The sequence below is a fragment of the Oryzias melastigma genome, linkage group LG7 (genome assembly GCF_002922805.2).
Source record: "Oryzias melastigma strain HK-1 linkage group LG7, ASM292280v2, whole genome shotgun sequence".
Taxonomy (NCBI): domain Eukaryota; kingdom Metazoa; phylum Chordata; class Actinopteri; order Beloniformes; family Adrianichthyidae; genus Oryzias; species Oryzias melastigma.
In genome coordinates, this window is record NC_050518.1 from 17,100,348 (window position 1) to 17,120,827 (window position 20,480).

The following is a 20,480-nucleotide window of genomic DNA, read 5'->3' on the forward strand; positions in this document are numbered from 1 at the left end:
AGAGCTGTGCTGCTTGTTCCTGGCAACTGAGTGTGTTTGGGTGGAGAGAACACAGTTCATCCAAGCAGAATGTGTCTGAGCTGAGGTACATGCAGTGACAGCAGAGTCATTTACAATTGTGTGGTTTCACTTCCATCTTCCTCACTCCATTCACATTTTCATACTTTGACACTGGACGCTTCCTTCTGAACTACCTGTATTTCACTGCACAGCGTCCCCATACCTATAAGTCTTCATTACATCCATTATAAAATGACTACTTGATTAGGTACACCACCAGGTTGGACCCCCTTTTACCTTCAGAACCGCCTTAATTCTTGGTGGCATAGATTCAACAAGGTACTGGAAACATTCCTCTGATGATATCCATTGGGTTGAGATCTATAAAGTGACTGTGGAGGTCATTTGAGTCCAGTGAACTCATTGTCATGTTCAAGAAACGTGTCTGAGATGTTTCCAGCTTTATGACATGGCGCCTTATCCTGTACGCTGTGGTCATGAAGGGATGGACACGGTCAGCAACAATACTCTGGTAGGCTGTGGTGTTGTACCCAGGCTAAACTGGAACTAAGGGGCCCAAAGTGTGCCAAGAAAATATCCCCCACACCATTATACCACCACCACCAGCCTGAACCGTTGATACAAGGAACCATGAGTCCATGTTTTATGTTGTTGACGCCAAATTCTGACACTATCATCCGAATAGGCAATGCTTTTCCAATCTTCTATTGTCTAGTTTTGAGGATCCTGTGTGAAATGAAGCCTTAGTTTCATGTTCTCAGCTGTCAGGAGTGGTGCCCAGTGTGTTCTTTTGCTGCTGTATAAGGTTGGATGTGTTATGTGTTCAGAGATGCTTGGATCTAACCTGTTGTTATTGGAGTTACTTTTGAAGAAACCGTTCTCTTCAATAAGCCATTTCCACCATCAGAGCTGCTCCTTACTGGGTATTTTCTCTTTTTCTGACCATTCTCTGTAAACCCTAGAGATGGTTGTGGGTGAAAATCCCAGTAGATCAGCAGATTCTGGAATACACAGACCAGCCCGTCTGGTGCCAACATCCACATTCAAAGTCCCTCAGATCGCCTTTCTTCCCCATTCTGATGCTCAGTTTGATTTTCAGCAGATCGTCTTCATCACGTCTACAAGCCTAAATGCATTGAGTCGCTGTCATGTGACTGATCATAAATTTATAAATTTATGTTAACGAGCAGTAGTACAGTAATGTTATTGTCACTATTATTCTTATTGATGAAGATGATTGTGAATTATAACTATAATGATTATATAATCTGAAAGTAAAATAAGGACTTTTTATATTAGCTTCAATTAGCTAATAGATTATTGAGTTAATTAGCTTTTGAATTAGCTTCTTATCATTATCATAATTGTTGATATTTATTACTATTATTAGCTATAAGTTTGTAACATATAGATTGCATCCCAATTACTATAACACGTTTGAAAAAAAAATTATACTAAATAAATGCACTTTTTTACTATTTACATCTTAAAATCTGAGCCAGCAAACAAAAGCCGTCTCCTCCGTTTCCCCCGACAGCTCAGCCACCTCCAAACCCTGAAGTGTTGGAGCTGTTGCTCCTGCCATCACTCAGTTGTTCAGAGGTTGAGCCACTACAACGCAATTACACATTCATTTTACCCCCACCGGCAGCCAGCCCCCTCCCCCCTCAAAGCTCCCCATTTCTTCCCCCGCGCCTCTCTCCCTCACCTCTCTCCGTTTTTCCGCCCTCTCCCGCAATCTGTTTTTATCTGAAGTCTCAGCTCCTTCTTGACCCCTCTCCAGCATTTACGCCCCTCTTTTACACTTTTTCCCTCACCTTCAGCAGGTGCAAAGAAAAACACAAAAGACCAAAAGCAGAGCTGGAGAGTGAAGGGGGGGCGAAGGATGAGAGGTAAAGTATGAAGGGAACAGCAGCATGAAATAGTGTGAAATGTGAGGGCGAGAGCAGAGAGTGGAGTAGGTTGGAGTCCAGGGGGTGAGTGGAGAGACTGGCTAATGATATATTGATTTGGCTGAGCCTGAGGCAAACAAGTAGAAGTGTGTGGGAGGTGACGAGTCACCGCCTGCAGATGTCTCACAACACCTGGGTGAGATCGGTTTTGTTTATTGTATGCTAATCCTAGACAGAGAAGAGGTATTTTTTGTGAGCTGACAAATCTCCGTCTGGATTTTTTTTTTTGCATTCGTCCATCCAGAAACCCGATTTAAATCATCCTTCAGATGAAGGAGATGTTCATAGTTTTCGTCACTGAAAGCTCAGCTGTCAGAGAGACACTGATGGGGAAGTTTGTGGCAAGCATTTAGCCGGTGGACGGCCATCGGGGATCACATTAGGTGGGATCCTCCAGGGATGGAGGCTCAGAAAAGGGGGAGATGGAAGGATGAAGTGGAATTAATTGGATTTCATGTTTTCTTCTCAGAGTGCATCCTGGCCTGCTTGTGTCCGTGTGTCCCTGCGGGCAAAATCAGACGTTTCTCTTCATTTTAAAAACTAATGGGCGTTAAAACGAAGCACAATGAGGAAAGTTAGGTCCAAATATTCCGATCCTACGGTGTCTGAGATGAACAGATCGATTGAGAAAATTCATTTATCACAGGCTGAAGCTGTTTTAATTCAACATCTTGTTTAGCTGCTGTGGCATCACCATCCCTCCTGTTGTGCTAATGCGAACCAGCATTCCTGCCCATGTTGTTTTATGTGAATTAATGGGTAATATTATGCTACAGGCTGAGGCAGGCTCTGGAACAGGGAATCATTCAGGCGTTCGACATGAAGACTCTGAAGTCAAATTAATTAGGCTACTCCCAGTAAGCCGTCCTCCTTCTCCTCCACGGTCCTGTGGTAACCAATTTTCCCTTTTGGAGAATTCAAGCCAATGCCCACAACACTTCTTTCTTTGTGTGTCCTTCTTTTTGTTTTTGTTGGATGCTCACATCAAATGGGATTTTCTAGCATCAGACTTTCCTGACTGTAGAGCTTTAACCTGCATTTGAAACATTCAGATTTTTTTTTTCCATTATTTTATTCTAGATTTTTTTTCTTTATTGCTGATATCCTCTAACTACACACTGTAATAAATCATATTTTTGTGATCTAAAAGAGTCTCTCTGTGTCCTTTGTTTCACTTCTTCCTTTTAACAAACCATCTCCTTTGTCTGGCAGGAGTCATGTGAGATTTGGGATCAGAGGGTTTGGAGTTGGGGCCAGCGAGGTGTTGATGGGTTGACTTCAGGGGATAAGCCTCCATCACAGACAAAGGCCATTAATTTGTTTAAGAGGACTTACATGCCCCACATGATTGTCAGTCCCTTGTGATGGACAGACTCAATTATCTACCCTGTTCTGTTATTTTTTTCTCAGTTCTTTCAGTAAAAAAAAAAAAAAATGCTTCCAATTATTGTTCAGCAACCAGTTCACTCAGTTAGAGACGATCGCTCATAACTGATTTAATCAGAAAAATCCTGCTGTGATCGTCTGTAGACAGACCTGAGAACAACCCGAGTCCTAATCAAAACACACCTGCAAGCTCTAATTCTGATGAATTCCTACAACCTGAAATGTACTTTTTAATTAGAAACGCACACAGAGCTTATATTTGCCTTTGTATGCATTAATATGTATTCTGTTGCAATCAAAATCCATATTTTTTATGTTTTATTATGTCCTAACACCAGATTCACACTGCGTGCGGAAGCGCCATGAAGCGGAGTGAGTGCGTAATCCGCTTCACCTCCAGTTCACACCAGACGTGTATTTTTTTGGGATGGTTGACAGGCGCTTCTACTCAGCTGTGGATATTAACAGCTTCTACAATTAATATGACATTGTCCATCTTGACTTGTCACCCATCTAAACCAGTGCATCCATTGTAGTTCATGGATGTGGATTTAGAACAGGGCTCTGCAACCTTTAACTTTAATAGACCCATTTGGTCCAGTTTATTACAAATTAAAAAATTAATTGGAGACATATAGTCCCTACCTCAACATTTAGAAAATAAACTTTATTTATGTTTATGTGGTCATTAACCGCTCATTTAAAAAAGTTTAGCTTATAAATATTTACAATAATTTACTTAGCGCGCTTGGCTCACAGCGAGAAGGCCCCGGTTCGAATCCTGGCTGGGACCTTTCTGTGTGGAGTTTGCATGTTCTCTCCGTGCATGCGTGGGTTTTCACCGGGGACTCCGGCTTCCTCCCACCGTCCAAAAACATGCTTCATAGGTTAATTGGTTACTCTAAATTGTCCCTAAGTGTGAATTGGTGTGTGATTGTGGTCCTGCGACAAACTGGCGACCTGTCCAGGGTGAACCCCGCCTTCGCCCATCAATAGCCGCGATAGGCTCCGGCACCTTCGTGACTTATTCAAATTGTTGGAAATTTTCTGGCCTGAATGGAAGGATAAAACAGAGTAAAGAGCCCTAATTTGTTTTTCCTCTTTCATTAACAATCATGTAAAACTCTGCCAAGCTAATTGTTGAATAAAACCTGCCAATCGCACTGCAGTACGTGACCTCATAGTTGTGGTCAAACGACCTGCTGATGATCAAACGAGGCACAACAAGCAGGAAAGGTGAAACGGATCATAAATATGTCAGTAGAGTTTCCAGAGAATGGCTGAAAGATGGCAATGGCAATGCGCTGCTTGAAACGGCTTTGTTGAAGCCAAACCACAGAGGACATTAATCAAACTTAACCCCCCTCCCCATAAAAAAGCAGGACAGCAGTAACCAGAGTAACCGCTCGTCATAACCGAGGATAGGTTGAAAGCGTGTCTAAAGAGCAGAAGGTAGATGACCACAGCGGGGGCCACTCCTGCCATTTGAAAGGAAAATAAAGCTTTTATTTTTTAACAAACAATGGAAAATTACAATAAAGATGATGAAGGTCATTATCTGTCGCCATGGATGCTGAGAATAAAACATGGAAAAAAATTGAATCTATCCTCTTTTCGGTTTACAATAGAGAGACATGTTTGCTCAACGCTCAGATTTTTTGTTGTTGACACACTTTTTGGTCTCTCAATAAATAAGCCTGGTTTAAACTCCATCTGTTGGACTGTTCTTCAAGTCTCTTGAAGAAAAGCAAGCACACATGTTCGGTTTGCTGCAACCAACAAAATATGTGCAGTTTTGCCATGAAAATCACTCACTGTCACACAACCAAATCTCACTGTAACACGTGAGGCGTGGTGGGATTGGAGGTTCCCAGCGGTCCACAAACTAAAATGAAGCTGTCACAGCATTTAGACTAAATTAAAATTAGGAAAGCTCTATCAAAAAATGTAGATCTCAACAGGAAAAACGTGAAATGATGTTGATAAATGTGAATTAAATACAGATTAACAACAGTAATATGTGTCTATAGAAGGGTTTATAAACTTTTTGACTTGTGGGCCACAAAGGGCCCGAACTGAAAAAGTGAAACGCTGGATCAATTAACAAAAATTCTGTCATTTGTTACATTTGAAATGATTAGTTTTCATCTAAATAAGTCTTGAGTTTATGGATCATTCAACTTCAAATTTAAATTAAAAACGCAAATATTCTTACAAATTACAAGAGTTTTTATTGATCTGATGTTTCACTTTTTACAGTGGACGAGTCTAAAATTTGACAGGAAAGACACATAGGAGCAGATGTTTATTGTGTTTTAGGAGAAGGAAATAATAAGGAATCTGGACACAAATATGCTTTAAATTTGATTAAAAACAAATATTAGAACATTTCAGAGTTTTTATTTCAAAACTGTGACCTTTGAAGTCTATCAAATTGAAAAAAATAACTTACTAAGACATCAAACAAACACTTTTAACATTAAATGGAGCAAAACCAAACCCTTGGTGAGTTTATCCACCAAACAATAATGCTCGTTGATCAGATTGGATTTGATTGTTCCCTGATATTGATAAGGAGTACTGTGGTCGCTCAGTTTCCTATGCATGCTTTGTTTGTTGTCTTAATCCTATTTACTGTATTTAAGATGAGTAGTGTGAAAACCATGGAGGCCAAGTGTATATAATACTCTGCTTTTGTTGTAGAAATAAATAACTATAAACTAATCTAAATTACGAATAAATTATAAGTTAAAAACAAAAAAAACTGTGACAATTGCTCTCAATTTTGTATCTCATATGGGTTGATGTCGCAAACTTATAGAAAATGCTGTTTGTGGTGTTGAAATGATTGGAAAAATGTTGACTTAAAGAAAAACAAAACACGTGTGTAAGAAAAATAACAAATTTTCACCACATGGGTGCAAAACAACTAGCTTTTGTTGCAGCGTACATCTTTGGGGAGACATCAGAAATACTTGTAAAATAACACATCCATAAGGATAATGGAACACTTCTGTATTTGTAGTTTGCCAATCCCTGGTCTATAATCTGGACTGTGGAAAAACAGTTTTAAATGTTCTGTATTTATATATTGCCAGCAATATACAAAATAGTAGATTTTAGAATGTATAAGATATTCTAATATTATAACAGAATTAATATTAGAATTTACTTTTTTAAATCTACCAAACTAAGAATTCCCCCATAATGGTGGGATGATTAAAATACTATTTTCATATTAATTTCTGACTATCTGTATTTCAGAAACAATTCTTCAGATTAAACCTTCGTAATTATTATGATTATAATTGAAAAATGAAAATGAATTAGGGATAGAAACATTCAATAAAGCAATAAAGATTTTTTTTTTGGTCACACAAATCTTTTTTTAAAAATGCCTTATTCTCTATTCTCTATATATCTGAAACAGGAATCTTGAAAACCTCATGCCACAGCATCATAAAAACAGAGCATTACTGCAAAAACAAAACAACAAATAGCGTATTATTGAGTTCCCAGCATCCCTTTAAGCTGCTTTTTTGCTGAGTCTCTACCTCTCACTTTCTGTTACTTCACAGTCTTGCTCTGTGGCATCATTTCCCCTTTGAGATAGCTTCCAAGCGCACTCTGACACCCCCAGAATGTGAATGAGGCTCCCCCAAAAGGTCATCTGTAACGACCCGTCAATCACAGCCTTTTCTTTGACAGTTAGGACCCGTAATAAAGTGAGGGTGCCTCCTCGCTCACATGCAAACTCCAAGTTTGCTTCTGCTCTCAGTGTATTATGTACTAACAATCTCCCCACAGCAGTAAATAAATGATGAGCGCGCTGCTAAAATTCTGCCAGTACTGCGCTGCTCTGCTGGCACTGGGCTCCTGTTTTCCACCACAGACGGAGAAGGTCTCGGCGGACTGAAACAAACACTTTTTTTTCTCGTTTTGTTTTTTAACATATTTCTACTCTCCTTGCTTTAATCTCCTCCCTGCCACCACCAACCCCCCTTTCATATCTCCTTTTCCATTTTTACTCCCCTTGAAAAACTTCTCTGCCAAATCTCAATGGCTCCCTTTGCTACCTTCCTTTTACTCATGAATGCATAATATTTGCCATTTACATTTTTTGCTGGAAAAAGCCCTGTTTTGCATTTTAGTGATGCAGGAGGACTTTTTTTTTCTTTTTTTTTTTTTTAGTGTGTGATCTTTTCTCGTGATGGGTTGAAAGGTGGGGAGCTACAGCGATGTCAAGAGAAAGGTGGAGCTCGGTGGGGAAATTAAAGAGCACCGACCTCCAGGTCACACTCCTTTTTGTGCTCAGGTGGAGATCCAGGAAGAGACAAATGCAGAATGACTCATGCTGGCATTTAAAGACCCGCTCTGATGAAAATCGTGTTTTTAACAGGATCTTGTGGCATTTTTCTGAGTACATAAATATAGAAAATTAGGCTTAAAATAGCATTTTGTAATTACTTTTTTATTCAGAATGTTGTGAATAAGGAGATGAGGAAAAGGTAGAGTTGGAAAAAGCTAGTCGGTGTGACGTCAAAGCTACTACGGCAAGCCACAAGGTCCCGCTCCGCTATTTCTGATGCACCGCTGTTAGGCTGGAGTTGTGAGGGGCGGTAAGCTAGCTGGAGGGGTGTCAAACATACAGACCATCTGGTCCAGTTGTAAAGAGGAAAAAAATATGAGGAAGTTGAAAAAAAAAGAAAAAGCAAGTTTATAGCCCAATCCTGCTGCAAGTTATGGTTATTGCAGGCACGTGCCATAAAAAGCAAACAAATTGAGTTTGACACCACTGGTTTAAACATTAGATAAGAAATTGTTTATTTCAAGCAATCAAGAAAAAAAAAATGTTTGCTTATCCGGTCCATCAGACAGATGGACAGGCTTACTACTACTTACCAACTCAGAGGCGAATTTCTAATGAACTACTGCTGCTCTGCACGAACTATCTGTTAGAAAACAATGTTTTTTTTTTTTTTAATTTTGCCTAAAAATTAGGACTGTCAATGTTAATGCGTCAATGCATGTGATTAATGTGTTAATTTCTGATAATGGACACTTTGTCGGGCATTATCCCCCTTTACCATGGTCACTTACAACAGAAATAAATGTGTAATACATTTTTAGTACTTTATAGTTGTTTTTTGGCTTAGATCACTTCTTCACACAAGGCGGACTATTTCATATGTGCTGTCATGGTGACATGACAAGTTCCTCTCTTAATGTTTGTTTTCATTCAGATAGTAAAGCAAAAGTTTTTTTTAAAGAAACCAGCGCAGTGATATAGAACATTTTAAGGGAAAAGTTGAGGGAACTTTTTTTTTTTTTTTTTAGGTGTGCATCCACATCCACCAGCCAATCAGAATTGAGTATTCACTCCAACCCCGAGTGCAGAAACACAATGTTTGTATCTTATGGCTGTATATAAAAATCTTTGTTTTCTTGGAGCAATACTGGAGACATAAAAATCTTTAGAGTTATGCTTATCTTACTGTCAATGTTTTTTGTGCCAACAAATTAGAGTTCAGGGATATCTAATTTAACACTTTATAAATGTTAAATATAAATGAATTTAAAATTTTCTCTCTGGCCTGTTTTTGTTCAAAAGCTGCATATACAATGTACTTAGTAAAACATTAATTGTGATTGATTAATCTAATTGATTTTCTTAATTGACAGTATTACTAAAAAAACACTAAAAAAGCTTTTAAAATAGATAGATAAACCGATCCCAATGATAGTTCTGACTCCACAGTCCCTGTTTTTTTCTGTCCTGCAGCCAAACTACAACAGGATGACTCTCCGACCTTTTGTGCTCCGAAGGCGTTGGACTGAGAGAGGCCTGCCTGTGTGAGCTGCATTCAGGATCAGAGGCGGCGTGGGGAGAGGTGCTGAAAAACGCGCGACCCTGTTGATCCTCGCACAGCCACCGTGAAATCCTGCTTCATCCGTGGCTCGCAGAAGCCATCAAGGGGAGATTCGAGTGTGCGAGGGAGACAAACACTTGAGATGCGTAACCAAGAGAACAAACTCTCGACTGATTTTTGTTTCAGAAAACTGACTCAGACTTCAGCACCACAGAGAAAATGGAAGTTTAAATGGAAAATTAATTGTCTGCGTAGAGAATTGTACCCACAAATACCTGCCAGTCTGGGTAACTATGTAAAATGAATGCTCTCCATATGGCAGGATTGCGCCTCTTCCTCAGCGGGTCATTTTGATTACTGCAGAAAACTCTTTTCCTCCCCATCCTCGCTCTGCTCTCCCACACAGTCATTTGCATTTTTTCTCTTGGCTCTCTTCTTGCATCTTTCCATCTATCCAGTCACACCTGTTATTCACTTCTTCTTTCCCTGCTGCTCCTTTCTCGACCATATTTGTTTCAGCGCAGCTCCTCATCAAAATGCACAGCCAGTCATGAGCTCTACCTGCTGTGGGCAGTGTTTCTTTTTTTTTTCCTCTTGCTATGAAAATTTGCAATCCTCCTATTTTTTCTTGTCCTCAAAGGATCTCATAAAGCACAAAGTGAATTGCTTAAATGACACAAGATGGATGAGGCCGACTCAGAAGAAGAACCTTGATATTTCATTCACTTTCATGGAGCTCTGCTTGTTATGTCGCCTTGTCCTGCACGCACAGACCTCTCTAGTGCCTGCTTTCTTGCCTGCAGACAAGCAGAGAGAGGCAAAAGAGAGAGGAGGGAGGGTAAAACTGATGGAGGGGGGGCTAAGAGAGGATGCAGTAGCCCAACCCTGAATCAGAAAAAAAAGGGTGGAGGGAAAAAGACAACACAGCAAGAGAGAAATCCTTCGGCGTGAGATTTAGTTGTAGTGCAGTGAGCACATTTGCCCGGGCTCCTATACAACTGCCTTTTGTGCACCCCCCCACTTCCACTGCAGAGGGGGGAGCGCTTTGCCGTCATGCCCAAGGGGGAGAAGGCAAGAGGTATCCTCCAATCAGCCTCCGCTCCTGCTGAGGATTCATCACTGACCTGAGACAAGCGCCGCTCGTCAGTCCAGCCACCTGGAATGCTCACAATGCTCTTCATCGCTTTCCTGACATGGAAACACCCTCTTGTGGATGTTTGTTCATAGCATGAAAGAGGGACAAAGGCGAGGGACGTGTCGATTCCTTACACTTTTCTATTTTTCTGCCTCCGCCTGAAGATGGACTAACTTTTACACGTGCGTTTCCCATCCAGCTGAAGCCATGGGGGGCCAGGGACCGCCGAGCGAGCACGTAGAGGGTGACAGGCGAACATAGATGGAGAGAAGGGATGACAGTTGGAGCACACCTGCCTGCTGAGACCGGTCTGACACCTCACTGCAGCATGATTGGCTGCATGCTCTCCACGGCGGCTTGTTTTCTGCCTAAGTTCTCCACATTAGGTGGGCAGCCTGTGTGTGTGTGGGGGGGGTCTGCAGCCTCCAGACAGGACGCAGGTGTAGTGAAGCCTTGAACGAGGATTAGCAGTAAAACCTTGTCGATGGACCTCTCGCACAAAAAGCAATGACTGGAGGATTAAAGATTAAGGTTCAGCTGACAAGATGAGGCACCGGAGGCGAGGAGGAGAGAAGTTTCCTTCCAGATCAGCTTATCCTTGGAGTCCACTGGGTTCTATGTGAATCGGCTGTTAGCGGAAGTTTGGAGGAATGGGAAAATGTTTGTAAGGAAAATAATCCTCTATCAGGCACAACTTATCTATGAGTGTTAGTTGAAGATGGTGATGTCGGAAAAGAGCTTGAGGGCATCAGTTTAATCATGTTTGAGGGAGGATCAATAGTCTGATCATGTGATCATATCTGAAAACAGGAAGTCGCTGAATCCACTTCCAGTTTTTTGTGTATCTTTTCAGTTTTCTGCACAAGTTTTTACCCTGATAGCTCTTCTGCAAGTGTGAATATTTATTGCAAAGCTTGTAGTTGTGCGCATCACCTTATCTCAGCCGCACAGTAGCAAGGTCTCACCGGTTTTGGCGGGCGGTGTCATGCTTTCTGCACACTAGTAAGTTTTGCTGCAGCCACAATCAGAAACGGCTTGGAGCAGGCATTGATTGTAGGGTAGATGAGCGAGGCAGAAGAGGGTGCTGACGGGGCTTTCTGCGTTTTCTTACAACCCACAAAAACGGCTGAGAGAGGAGCTGGCAGGAAGGGAAGTCCTGGCCAGTTGAATTCTTTAAAAGTAGCTTCTCAACTCTTCTGTGTGTAAACGGATCAGCACGGAGCTGTCTGAAGGAGATGCTTTGATGCATCAATAAAGCACAAAGTAGAAGGACATTCTGTGTTTGGAGGAGATTTCAGGGTTCAAATATAAGTTTACTGCAGGTTGAGCAACATTTCATGAGTGAGAACACCACCAGATGAAGGAGCAGAGACGCAGCCGGCTCATATTTACCAAGGATGTGATGCGCGATACCCCGAAGAGGACCGGCTTTGAACACCACAACCCCTGCGAATGAGGGTGGGGCTCCCACGCCGCCACAGACAAAGAATCCTCACTTGAGAACTGGTCATTAGCGGTTAGACCTGCACAGTCCTGCACCCCGTCAGGAGTCACCATGGGGTGCAACATGTGTGTGGTTCAGAAACCCGAGGAACAATACAGGGTGATGTTCCAGGTGAGCACTCTGTCTCCTCTCTTTGTTTTTTTTTTTCCTGCTCCCTCCCTCCTCTCAATTATCTCGTAATGATGCTGCTGAATCAAAGGACACTCACGGCCCTAACGTCGATATTTCTTCCTGTTGCAGAAACTCACAAAGCATTTACCTTTTATTCCTAATAAGACTGATTTGATCCAAATTTAATTTGAATGAAAAACTCTTGAAAAAACAACCATCTGATTTTTTAAATAAGTTTAAGAAGTGAGCTGAAACAATTTAAAATACCATAAATAAAAATGGAATAAGTTCATTTATACATGAATTATAATAAACTTTCATCTGCAAGATATGCATATTAAAGTCAACAAAAAAAATCCTCACATTTGGCTAAAGAATGTATCTTTCATGCACTAATTAGCTCCGTAATGATAACTACCCTAATGATACTTCTCAGTGGCCATGATGACATTCAATCAGAGCAAAAGTGGACTTGTGGTGCAGAGCTGCAGACACAGAAAGGATGGATGGATTGGCTGTTAAACTGGGTTTAAGTGAGGAAAAGGGTTGCCACGGTTACAGCCTCAGCACCACCTGCCAACCGAGACCACAGACTACACGTTAGTGAGTGTATTTGTTGGTGTGGCTCAGACAGAAAAGACACTTCCCGGTCACTAGACGAGACCAAAACGAGTCCTGTGCTTCGTAAGCATTAAAACCGCTTAGCAGCCGAGCAAATGCAACACTTTCAGCATCTGTGGCACCAAAGGGGGCCTCAGCTGTGTCTGTGCAGCCTGTTCAAGTCTGGGTCAGTTAACCAAGCTGCATCTGGTGCCAGAGGAGATGCCAAGAGAGAGGGGAGAACAAAAAAAGCCCAGTCAGAGGCATGAAGGGGGAAATGAGCGTAAATATGCTAATTTACCCAGAAATGAAAGCCTTTAAAATTATTTTTTTTTATGGACCTGATGAAAAGAATTCAGTGTTCACAAATCCCTCATAAGACCAAACAATTTTTATACTAGTGATCTTATGGAACAGGAAAAAGAGCACAGAGCTGGACTCATCTGTAACAGCAACCAGAGCTGGCGGTCTGAGGTCAGACTTCCCTCCAGGGTGATGTGTCGAGTCTGTCATATTCTGCTTTGACAGCCACATGCACTCAGTTACCAGGTGTGCCCGTGAGCGCCGTGGCAGCCGGGAGAGCTGTGGAATGATTAGGAAGAAGAGGAGCTGTCTTGTTGAGGGCTGGGAAGCTGCACACTGCTGTTATGATTTGTAAACAGTGACTACAATCTCATTCGGTCGTGTACACACCAAACCGCATCTGCGACTGGAAGCGCAGGAGCAAATGCCAACAGCAGAGCAAAACCCCGAAAGGCGCCGCTGGTGCAAGCGTGCAATAACCCATAATGACTCCTGAGGGACCCATAAGAAAAGTGTAAAGAATAAAGACAAAAATGCATTGAAAAAATCCACACAGAGGTGGAGTTTATTGGTAAAAACCTGAGCTCACAAAGACCATGAAGGGAAGCATTGAAAGCACCTGCAGCAGGTATGCATAATTAAATGCTCCTCCACCCTCCATTTCAATTCATTTTCATGCTTTCACTTTATTTCCCCCGAAGAGATTTGCAGCTGTTTTCCTTTAAGTAACATTTCAAATTACAACTTGGAATTAGCTGGGCTCTGCTTTCACACACTGAAGGCAGCATAAAACAGCTCCAGGCCATATTGTGTGCCATAAAATCACGCCGTTCACTTTAATTATATCTAAATACTTATGCATTTTTTTTTTTTGCCAAAGGAATAGAACTCATGCATTATAAATCAGGCCTTTGCGACACATATGTTTCACACTACTGCTTGGTACACATCCCACGGCATGTTTTTAATCAATATTTCCTCCTAGGGCCCCGAGTTAAAGGTAATGTTGCCATTGAGCCAATTAGGAGTGAGGATCTGTGTAAATGAACACACTTTTTCCAGATTATCCGACAGCCTCCTTACACACACATATATACATGCATAAGTGTATCCCCCCCGTCACTGCCCTGGAGCCGCTCCCTTCTTTTTCTCTTCCCAGTCACTGTAAGGCAGGAGGCTGTTTCCATGGCAACAGGCGTCATTAAACAAACCTAATGTGATGTACTTCACAATGACAGAGAAAACATGCTGACATTCAACAGGGGCAAAAAAAAAAAAACCCTGATCAATACACACAGCTGACCTAGAAACATCAGACATACAGAGGGTGAAGGGAGTGAAGGATTAAATTATATTCAGAGATTTGAATTTCACTTTTTCAAGATCCAAAAAAAAAAAAAATAATGCTCTAATGTTTTCCTCCCTGCTGTGGTTCTTTTTGCAACTGATCTTTGCAGAAAAACATGACTTATTTTAAAGCTTCACGCGTGCTGAAAATAATTCAACCCCTTTATCACTGCATGAATATTTTCAGGAATATTTCATTCCCAGAATAAATGTTGCTCTGGAGGGGAGGGGAGGGGAGGGGAGGGGAAAGGAATGTTTCTTCCAAAACTGCAAGGTTTGCAAAAACAATCGCAGTCACCAGTGGGTCTTTAGATGGTAAAGATGCTTATTCAAAGTTTCTGTTATGGACAAAAAAAGGTGCATGTAAAGATGCTATTACTGTCATCATTTTTTCCCAACAAGTCGACCACCTTACATTGAAGACCCACTCTGATAATCTTTTGATGTATTGTAAAAACGTTCCCAGAACTCTTTAATTTGGACTATCCTGTTTTTAGCTAGAGTAAAGATTTTTTTTTTTTTTAAAAACTGCTGTTTTCTAGGACATAGGTTCTGCAGAGAGCCAGTAGGTGGCTCATTAGAAATTTGCCTCTGAGTTGTGAGGTTGCAGTGGAGTAAGCCCGCCCCCACTTCCTGTGATCAGTTTACAATTTCTCCTGCTAGCTTAAACTCCAAATTAGCCATAAAAAATCAATTAAATCCCTACATTAGTGAAAGTAGCTAGCTAGAAATGTTAGCTAAAATTCAAATTTGCCTAAAAAAACTGAAAAAATGCCTACATTAGCTAAAGCAGCTAGCACGTAGATAAAATATTACCTAAAACCCAAATTAGCAAAAAAAAAAAAAAAAAAACTTAAAAAATGCCTACGTTAACAAAAGCAGCTAGCATGTTGCCAAGATATTAGCTAAAATCCAAATTAGCATAAAAAATGTCTAATTTAGCCAAAACAGCTAGCATCTAGCTAAAATATTAGCTATATTACAAATTAGCTTTACAGGCGCACAGTTTACTAAAAAACGAAGACAAGTCCTGTTAGCTTTTTTTTTTTTTTTTTTTGCTAAGGTTTTTTTGGGCTAAGTTTGAGTTAAGCTAGTATTTTAGCAACACGCTAGCTTTTTTTTTAGCTAATTTTGCATCTATTGAGGTTTTTTGGGCTATTTCTGAGTGATGCTAGTATCTTAGCAACATGATAGCTTTTTGGCTAATTTGGTTTGTACTGAGTTTTTTGGGGGCTAATTTTGAGTTAAGCTAGTATTTTAGCAATGTGTTAGCTTGTTTTTTTTTGGCTGATTTCTTAAAATTCTTTGTGCACTTTCTGTGACTCTTAGTACTTTCGCAACTTTAGTATTATGCAAATAGTTTTAACATTTTTAGCAAATCTTTTTAGCAATTACTTTAAATTTCTTTAGCAAAAGCTTAAGCATATTCAGCCACCACATTCAGCAAAAAACATTCACATTTGCATTATCGCAGTTAATGCAAATGTCCTCTTTAATGATAAAAATGCTACAAGAACACGTTAAAAACACCATATTCATTGGAGTTGGTCTTCAAACTAAAAAGAAAAAAATGAAAATACTTAAAAGCGGTTTGAATTGGAAGCTTTTGTATCTAAGATTAAGCCGCTGAAGTGCTGTGTGTGTGAGCCTGTGCACAAATGAATGGAGTTCCTGCTGTTCTCTTGTTGACTTGACATTAGGATGGGACAAAGGGGCTGCTTTAGAGGGGGGTAGAGCCACCAGGTTTGTTTGATTAAACCGAAGTGATGAGAATCTGAAAGATTATAATTACTACAACGCCGCAAAGATGTTATTATAATTCCCCTTGAAGTCTTGATCTTTCTCCCGCTGATCTGTCAGAATGAGGAACTTTTCAGCTCATATCTGATTTTGATGTTTTGACAGATTAAAAATATTTTCCACCCTGATTGAAACCTGTTTGGTGTTTCGCTATATTTTCAAACCTTTTCACACTCCCTGCTGTCTTAACAATTTAAGGCTACTGAAAGAGAGGGTCAACTTTGCCTCCAGATTAATTGATTTTCCTAAAGAGGAGACGGGCGAAGCTTCAAAGTGAAAGAAAGAAAAATCGATTAGAAAACAAGTGGAATTCAATATGTTGGGTGTGCAGATTTCACATGCTGAGGAGGTGAAACAAAGTGCTGCTGGAGCTGCGATTGTGTTGTTTGTGACATCTGTGCTGCTGCTGTGGCCTCTTTTTCATTTTTCCCTTTAAACAATATTCAGATAAAAGCTAATTATGCAGCAGCCACTTAATGATTCCCAGGGAGTCCCTTTGGTGTTTACCAGGCTGCACGCCATGTTTGCATTCACTTCCTTGAAAGTGTGTGTTTTCCAGCTCCTTCAACGTCCGTTCTCCTCCTCCTCCTTGTCTGGTGCATCTCCTGCTTTGCTTTCTCTCCTCACACTCTGAACTCTTTGCATCTCTTTCATCTCCATCCGCATCATCCCCACTCTTGTTTCCACAGCTGCCTCTGACACCACCGCCCCACGCTTTGAATTCCGGAGCGCTTTGCTGAATTTTGATTTAATCTCTGAGATGTTTGGGTTGTGTAATGGTGGAGGGTGAGGAAAAAAAAGGGGGGTGAAGGTTCATTAGTGGCACAACTTCTGTAGCTTATAAACAGCAGACGTATGTATTGACCTACTAACCCACAAATAATGGAAAACACCAAATACTAATGGATGCTCCACCAAGCCAGGGCCAAAAAGCTGTCGGAGTCAACCATTATCCTGCATGAAGTCATCTTCAAAGAACCTCTCATTGATAATAAATGAGAGGTGCTTTCCATCAGTATTCAAACCTGTCATTCATCAGCTCACTTAGGTGCTGCAGGGGGAAAAACACACACAAAAAAATTCTACAATTAGAAAAAACATGTTTTAAAATTAATTCTACCCCAGTGAAGAACGTGCAAACATCAGTCTTAATTCTGCATTCCCCCCCAACGGTTGTGGAAAAAAATCTCATCAAGAGAGAAGACAAGATTTATGAAGGAACATTAATGTGAGGCGGGACGAGCACACAAACCGACGGAGCGGCTGAAATATAGAAATAGAGGAGGGTGAGCCGTTCCCTTCAGGGAGGGGACACAGAAGACAGAACTGCTGAGGCAGCACAGCAGAGAAAAGAGGAGAGGATGATGGGATAGAAACAGAAGGAGGGAAAAGGGGGTAAAAGTCAGATTTGAAAAAATAAAAAGACTGGTTTCAGATAGAGCCAAATGCAAAAAAATAAAATAAAAAAAAGTGGAAGCCGAATTTAAGGCTGGAAAGTTTTTGTGCTCGGCTGCACAAGAGAACATTGATTTGACATGCAATTACTGGAGAGGGACACGGCACCATCGAGAAGCTGGTTGGGAAGGATGCAGAGTGGTTAGACAGCCAAGGTCAATCTATACAAAGACTGTCTGGCTCACTAACGTCTTGAAACTCCGCCAGCCTCACGCACATCATTATGTCGCTGCATGTTTGTCTGAAATTCAGGGACATCAAAGGCAGCAGAAGCCGAAGGTGAAGAAAGACGGCAGTTTAAAAAAAATGATGCAACAGTCGGAGCTGGAATTTAAAATACGATTTTTAAAGCTCAAGATGCTTCCCCACTTAACGCATCGAGGTGTGTCACGGCTACAACACTTGAAGTGGGTCAGTGTGACAACACAGACGTTAGAGTCAAGCTGAGGAGAGATGTGGAGCGGTTCCACGTTTGTAAGAAGTCCATTTCTCTGTGCAGAATCGCTTTTTGTGGGGAAATTTCAGCGTAAAACTTCAAGCTGAGAGCCAATTTTCAAAGGTCTTGATCTTAAAAGTCCTCGAGGGGTTTAAACGAACCAACAAATGCAACCGTATCAAGGCGAGATCCAGCCACGCCGTGTCCCTTTGGTTCCAACATAAAAACCTGACATAAAATAAAATTTAAAAAAGAGGTGAAAAAACGTGTTTCCATTGTTTTGAAGGAAGGTAACTTTTATTCATTCTTCCTGCAACTGAATGCCAAACTGCACAACAGCAACAAACCCTCATTTTTGTTTATGCTGCCTGACAGTAAAGCAGAAAATGTCAAATTTAATGAAGTCTGGAATTACTGAGTTTCCTAAAGAGAATTGAGAAGCGTTTGTGCAGCCACAAGAGAAGGTGATGCAACCCGACCTCCAACATGCCCCAACATTCAGAAATAGTTGGAAAGAAGGGAAAAAAAGAAGGGCCAGGAATATACTAAAAAATTAACTTATTAAACTATTTTTTTAGCGACAGGATTTGCCAGCCACTTATTATCTGCAAATAGGAAATCAAACGCGAAATTGTACATTTCGAACGTTTATTTTTAACACTTTGGAACCACAGCTAACAGGAAGAAGATTTTTTTCCCCCTTTTTCTTTTCTCCCAGCTTTTTTCCTTATTGTGTTTGTAAAAAATATTTTTTTTAAAATGTGGTAAAAGTTGGATCCAGCTGGATTTCAGGACGGCTCGGCTGCAATCTGCTCAAAGGCTGTCTCGACTTTCGCGGTGAACCGAAGAGTTTCCTCAATTTTGTAGACAACACCGGTGCTCGTTGTTGTAGAAAGTTAATGTCGGTCCTTGTCCCAAAATAAACTAGTGATCAGTTTCCTCGTTGTTGGATTTCTAATCGTAGACGGCTCCACTAGGCTCCGCCCACCACAGTGGATCTTTCGCTCTGGCCTGAATTTGTCTGCCTCATTTATTAAAATAAAAGATTGCTTTTTGTCCAAAAACAACAAATAAATGTTGTATCATCTCTTTAATTTAGTACAATCTCAATCACAGAAGATAAAAAAAGTTTATTTTATACAGTTTAATTACGCTGATCTCACAGCTGCACGATAATAAATATTAACGCGTTAATTCTATTTCGAATAACGCATGAATTAAGCCCTAAAAAATTTTTAAAATAGCCTAAAATTCAACAACACACACACAACAAAAATAAATGCTATATCTAGAACAAATTACAGTTCTATGCAGTTTTAACCCCTTGATCCTAAGAAAAAATGTAATTAAATTCCATTTTTGCCTTGGAATTAGATGCTAACCTGTAATAATTTTAGAGCTGAAGTGGTTTGATGCACATTTAAATCAGTAAACATTTTCATAGTCAGAAACCATTTAAAAGATTCATATAAGCTAGAAAAACTGCTTTAAATTTTGTTTTATTGCTGAAATTTGTGGAAATGTTTCTATTCACTTTGGTCTTCTGATGTAAAATATATGTATAATCTGTCTTTTTTTCCACAGAAGGGTCACATAGGCCACATGCTGTGCTCTCTTGATGCTGACGGTCGATTGAAGGTCTCTACTTCATCTTCAGTCTCCGTGACGTCACATTTTTTAACCCTTTAATACCTGAGACATCGGCTACGACGCTTTAACACAAAATCTTTAGAATACTGTAAATTTACAGGTGTTGACACGATCGACGTCATTCCAGCAGATTCTGAAGGAGAAAACCGGCTTACGCCGCTTTTCTCCTTCAGAATCTGCTGGAATGACGTCGATCGTGTTAACAGCTGAAACGTTACAGTAAATCAAAGAACCTAAAGCTGTATTAAAGGGTTAATGTGCACATCTGTATGTTCATAGATGCTCTAATAGACTGTCTCTCATCTAATTTTTTATCACATCTTGTTTTGTGCTAATTTTATTCTGTGTATCTGCTGCTTTCTGTCTTAAGCTGTCATTTTTTTCTGTTTTGAACAGTATTCACTGCAAAAACAAGCCTAGAAATGTCAAAAAATCTTTGAAATATCTCCTAATGGGGTAAGAAAAACTGTCTTTAAGTGACTTTTGCTTAGAACTTAAGATTATTTTCTTTAAGATATGACTTTAAGTCCTTTTACTTTCTTAAAATTCAGTTTTTGCAGTGTTTACAAAAAACTTTTATTCTGAAATCCATCTTTTTTTTTTTCTAAATTACTAGACGTTTTCTTCACCTCCTCAACTCCTTTATTATTGTTGTTTCTCCAGGTTAATGGGAAGGATCTGCCTCGGCGTTCCGGGGATCCCATCCTGGACATACGGGACCCTGTTCTGTCCAACCTCCTGAGGCGAGGGTCCCGGAGACGGGCCGGCCCGGCGGGAGCTCCTGGAGTCCCGCTGACGGTGACCATGGGCATGGCCGACTGTGTGGACAGCTGCACCCAAACAGACATCAGCTTCCAGCATATGTTAACTCTGGGCAAGGGCAACCAGCATCCGTGTGGGGCTCCGCCCC

General features: G+C 40.6%; 1 protein-coding gene across 1 annotated transcript in view; it reads left to right on the plus strand.

Moving 5' to 3' along the window:
* Window positions 1–9,782: 9,782 nt before the first annotated feature.
* The window catches only part of LOC112159638 (PDZ domain-containing protein 4), a gene marked incomplete in the record, with an annotated part of 19,557 nt that continues 8,859 nt past the window's right edge, over window positions 9,783–20,480 (plus strand). The window contains 3 exon segments of the mRNA XM_024293853.2: window positions 9,783–11,979; window positions 19,505–19,558; window positions 20,234–20,480. Coding sequence (XP_024149621.1) covers window positions 11,920–11,979; window positions 19,505–19,558; window positions 20,234–20,480 — 361 coding nt within the window.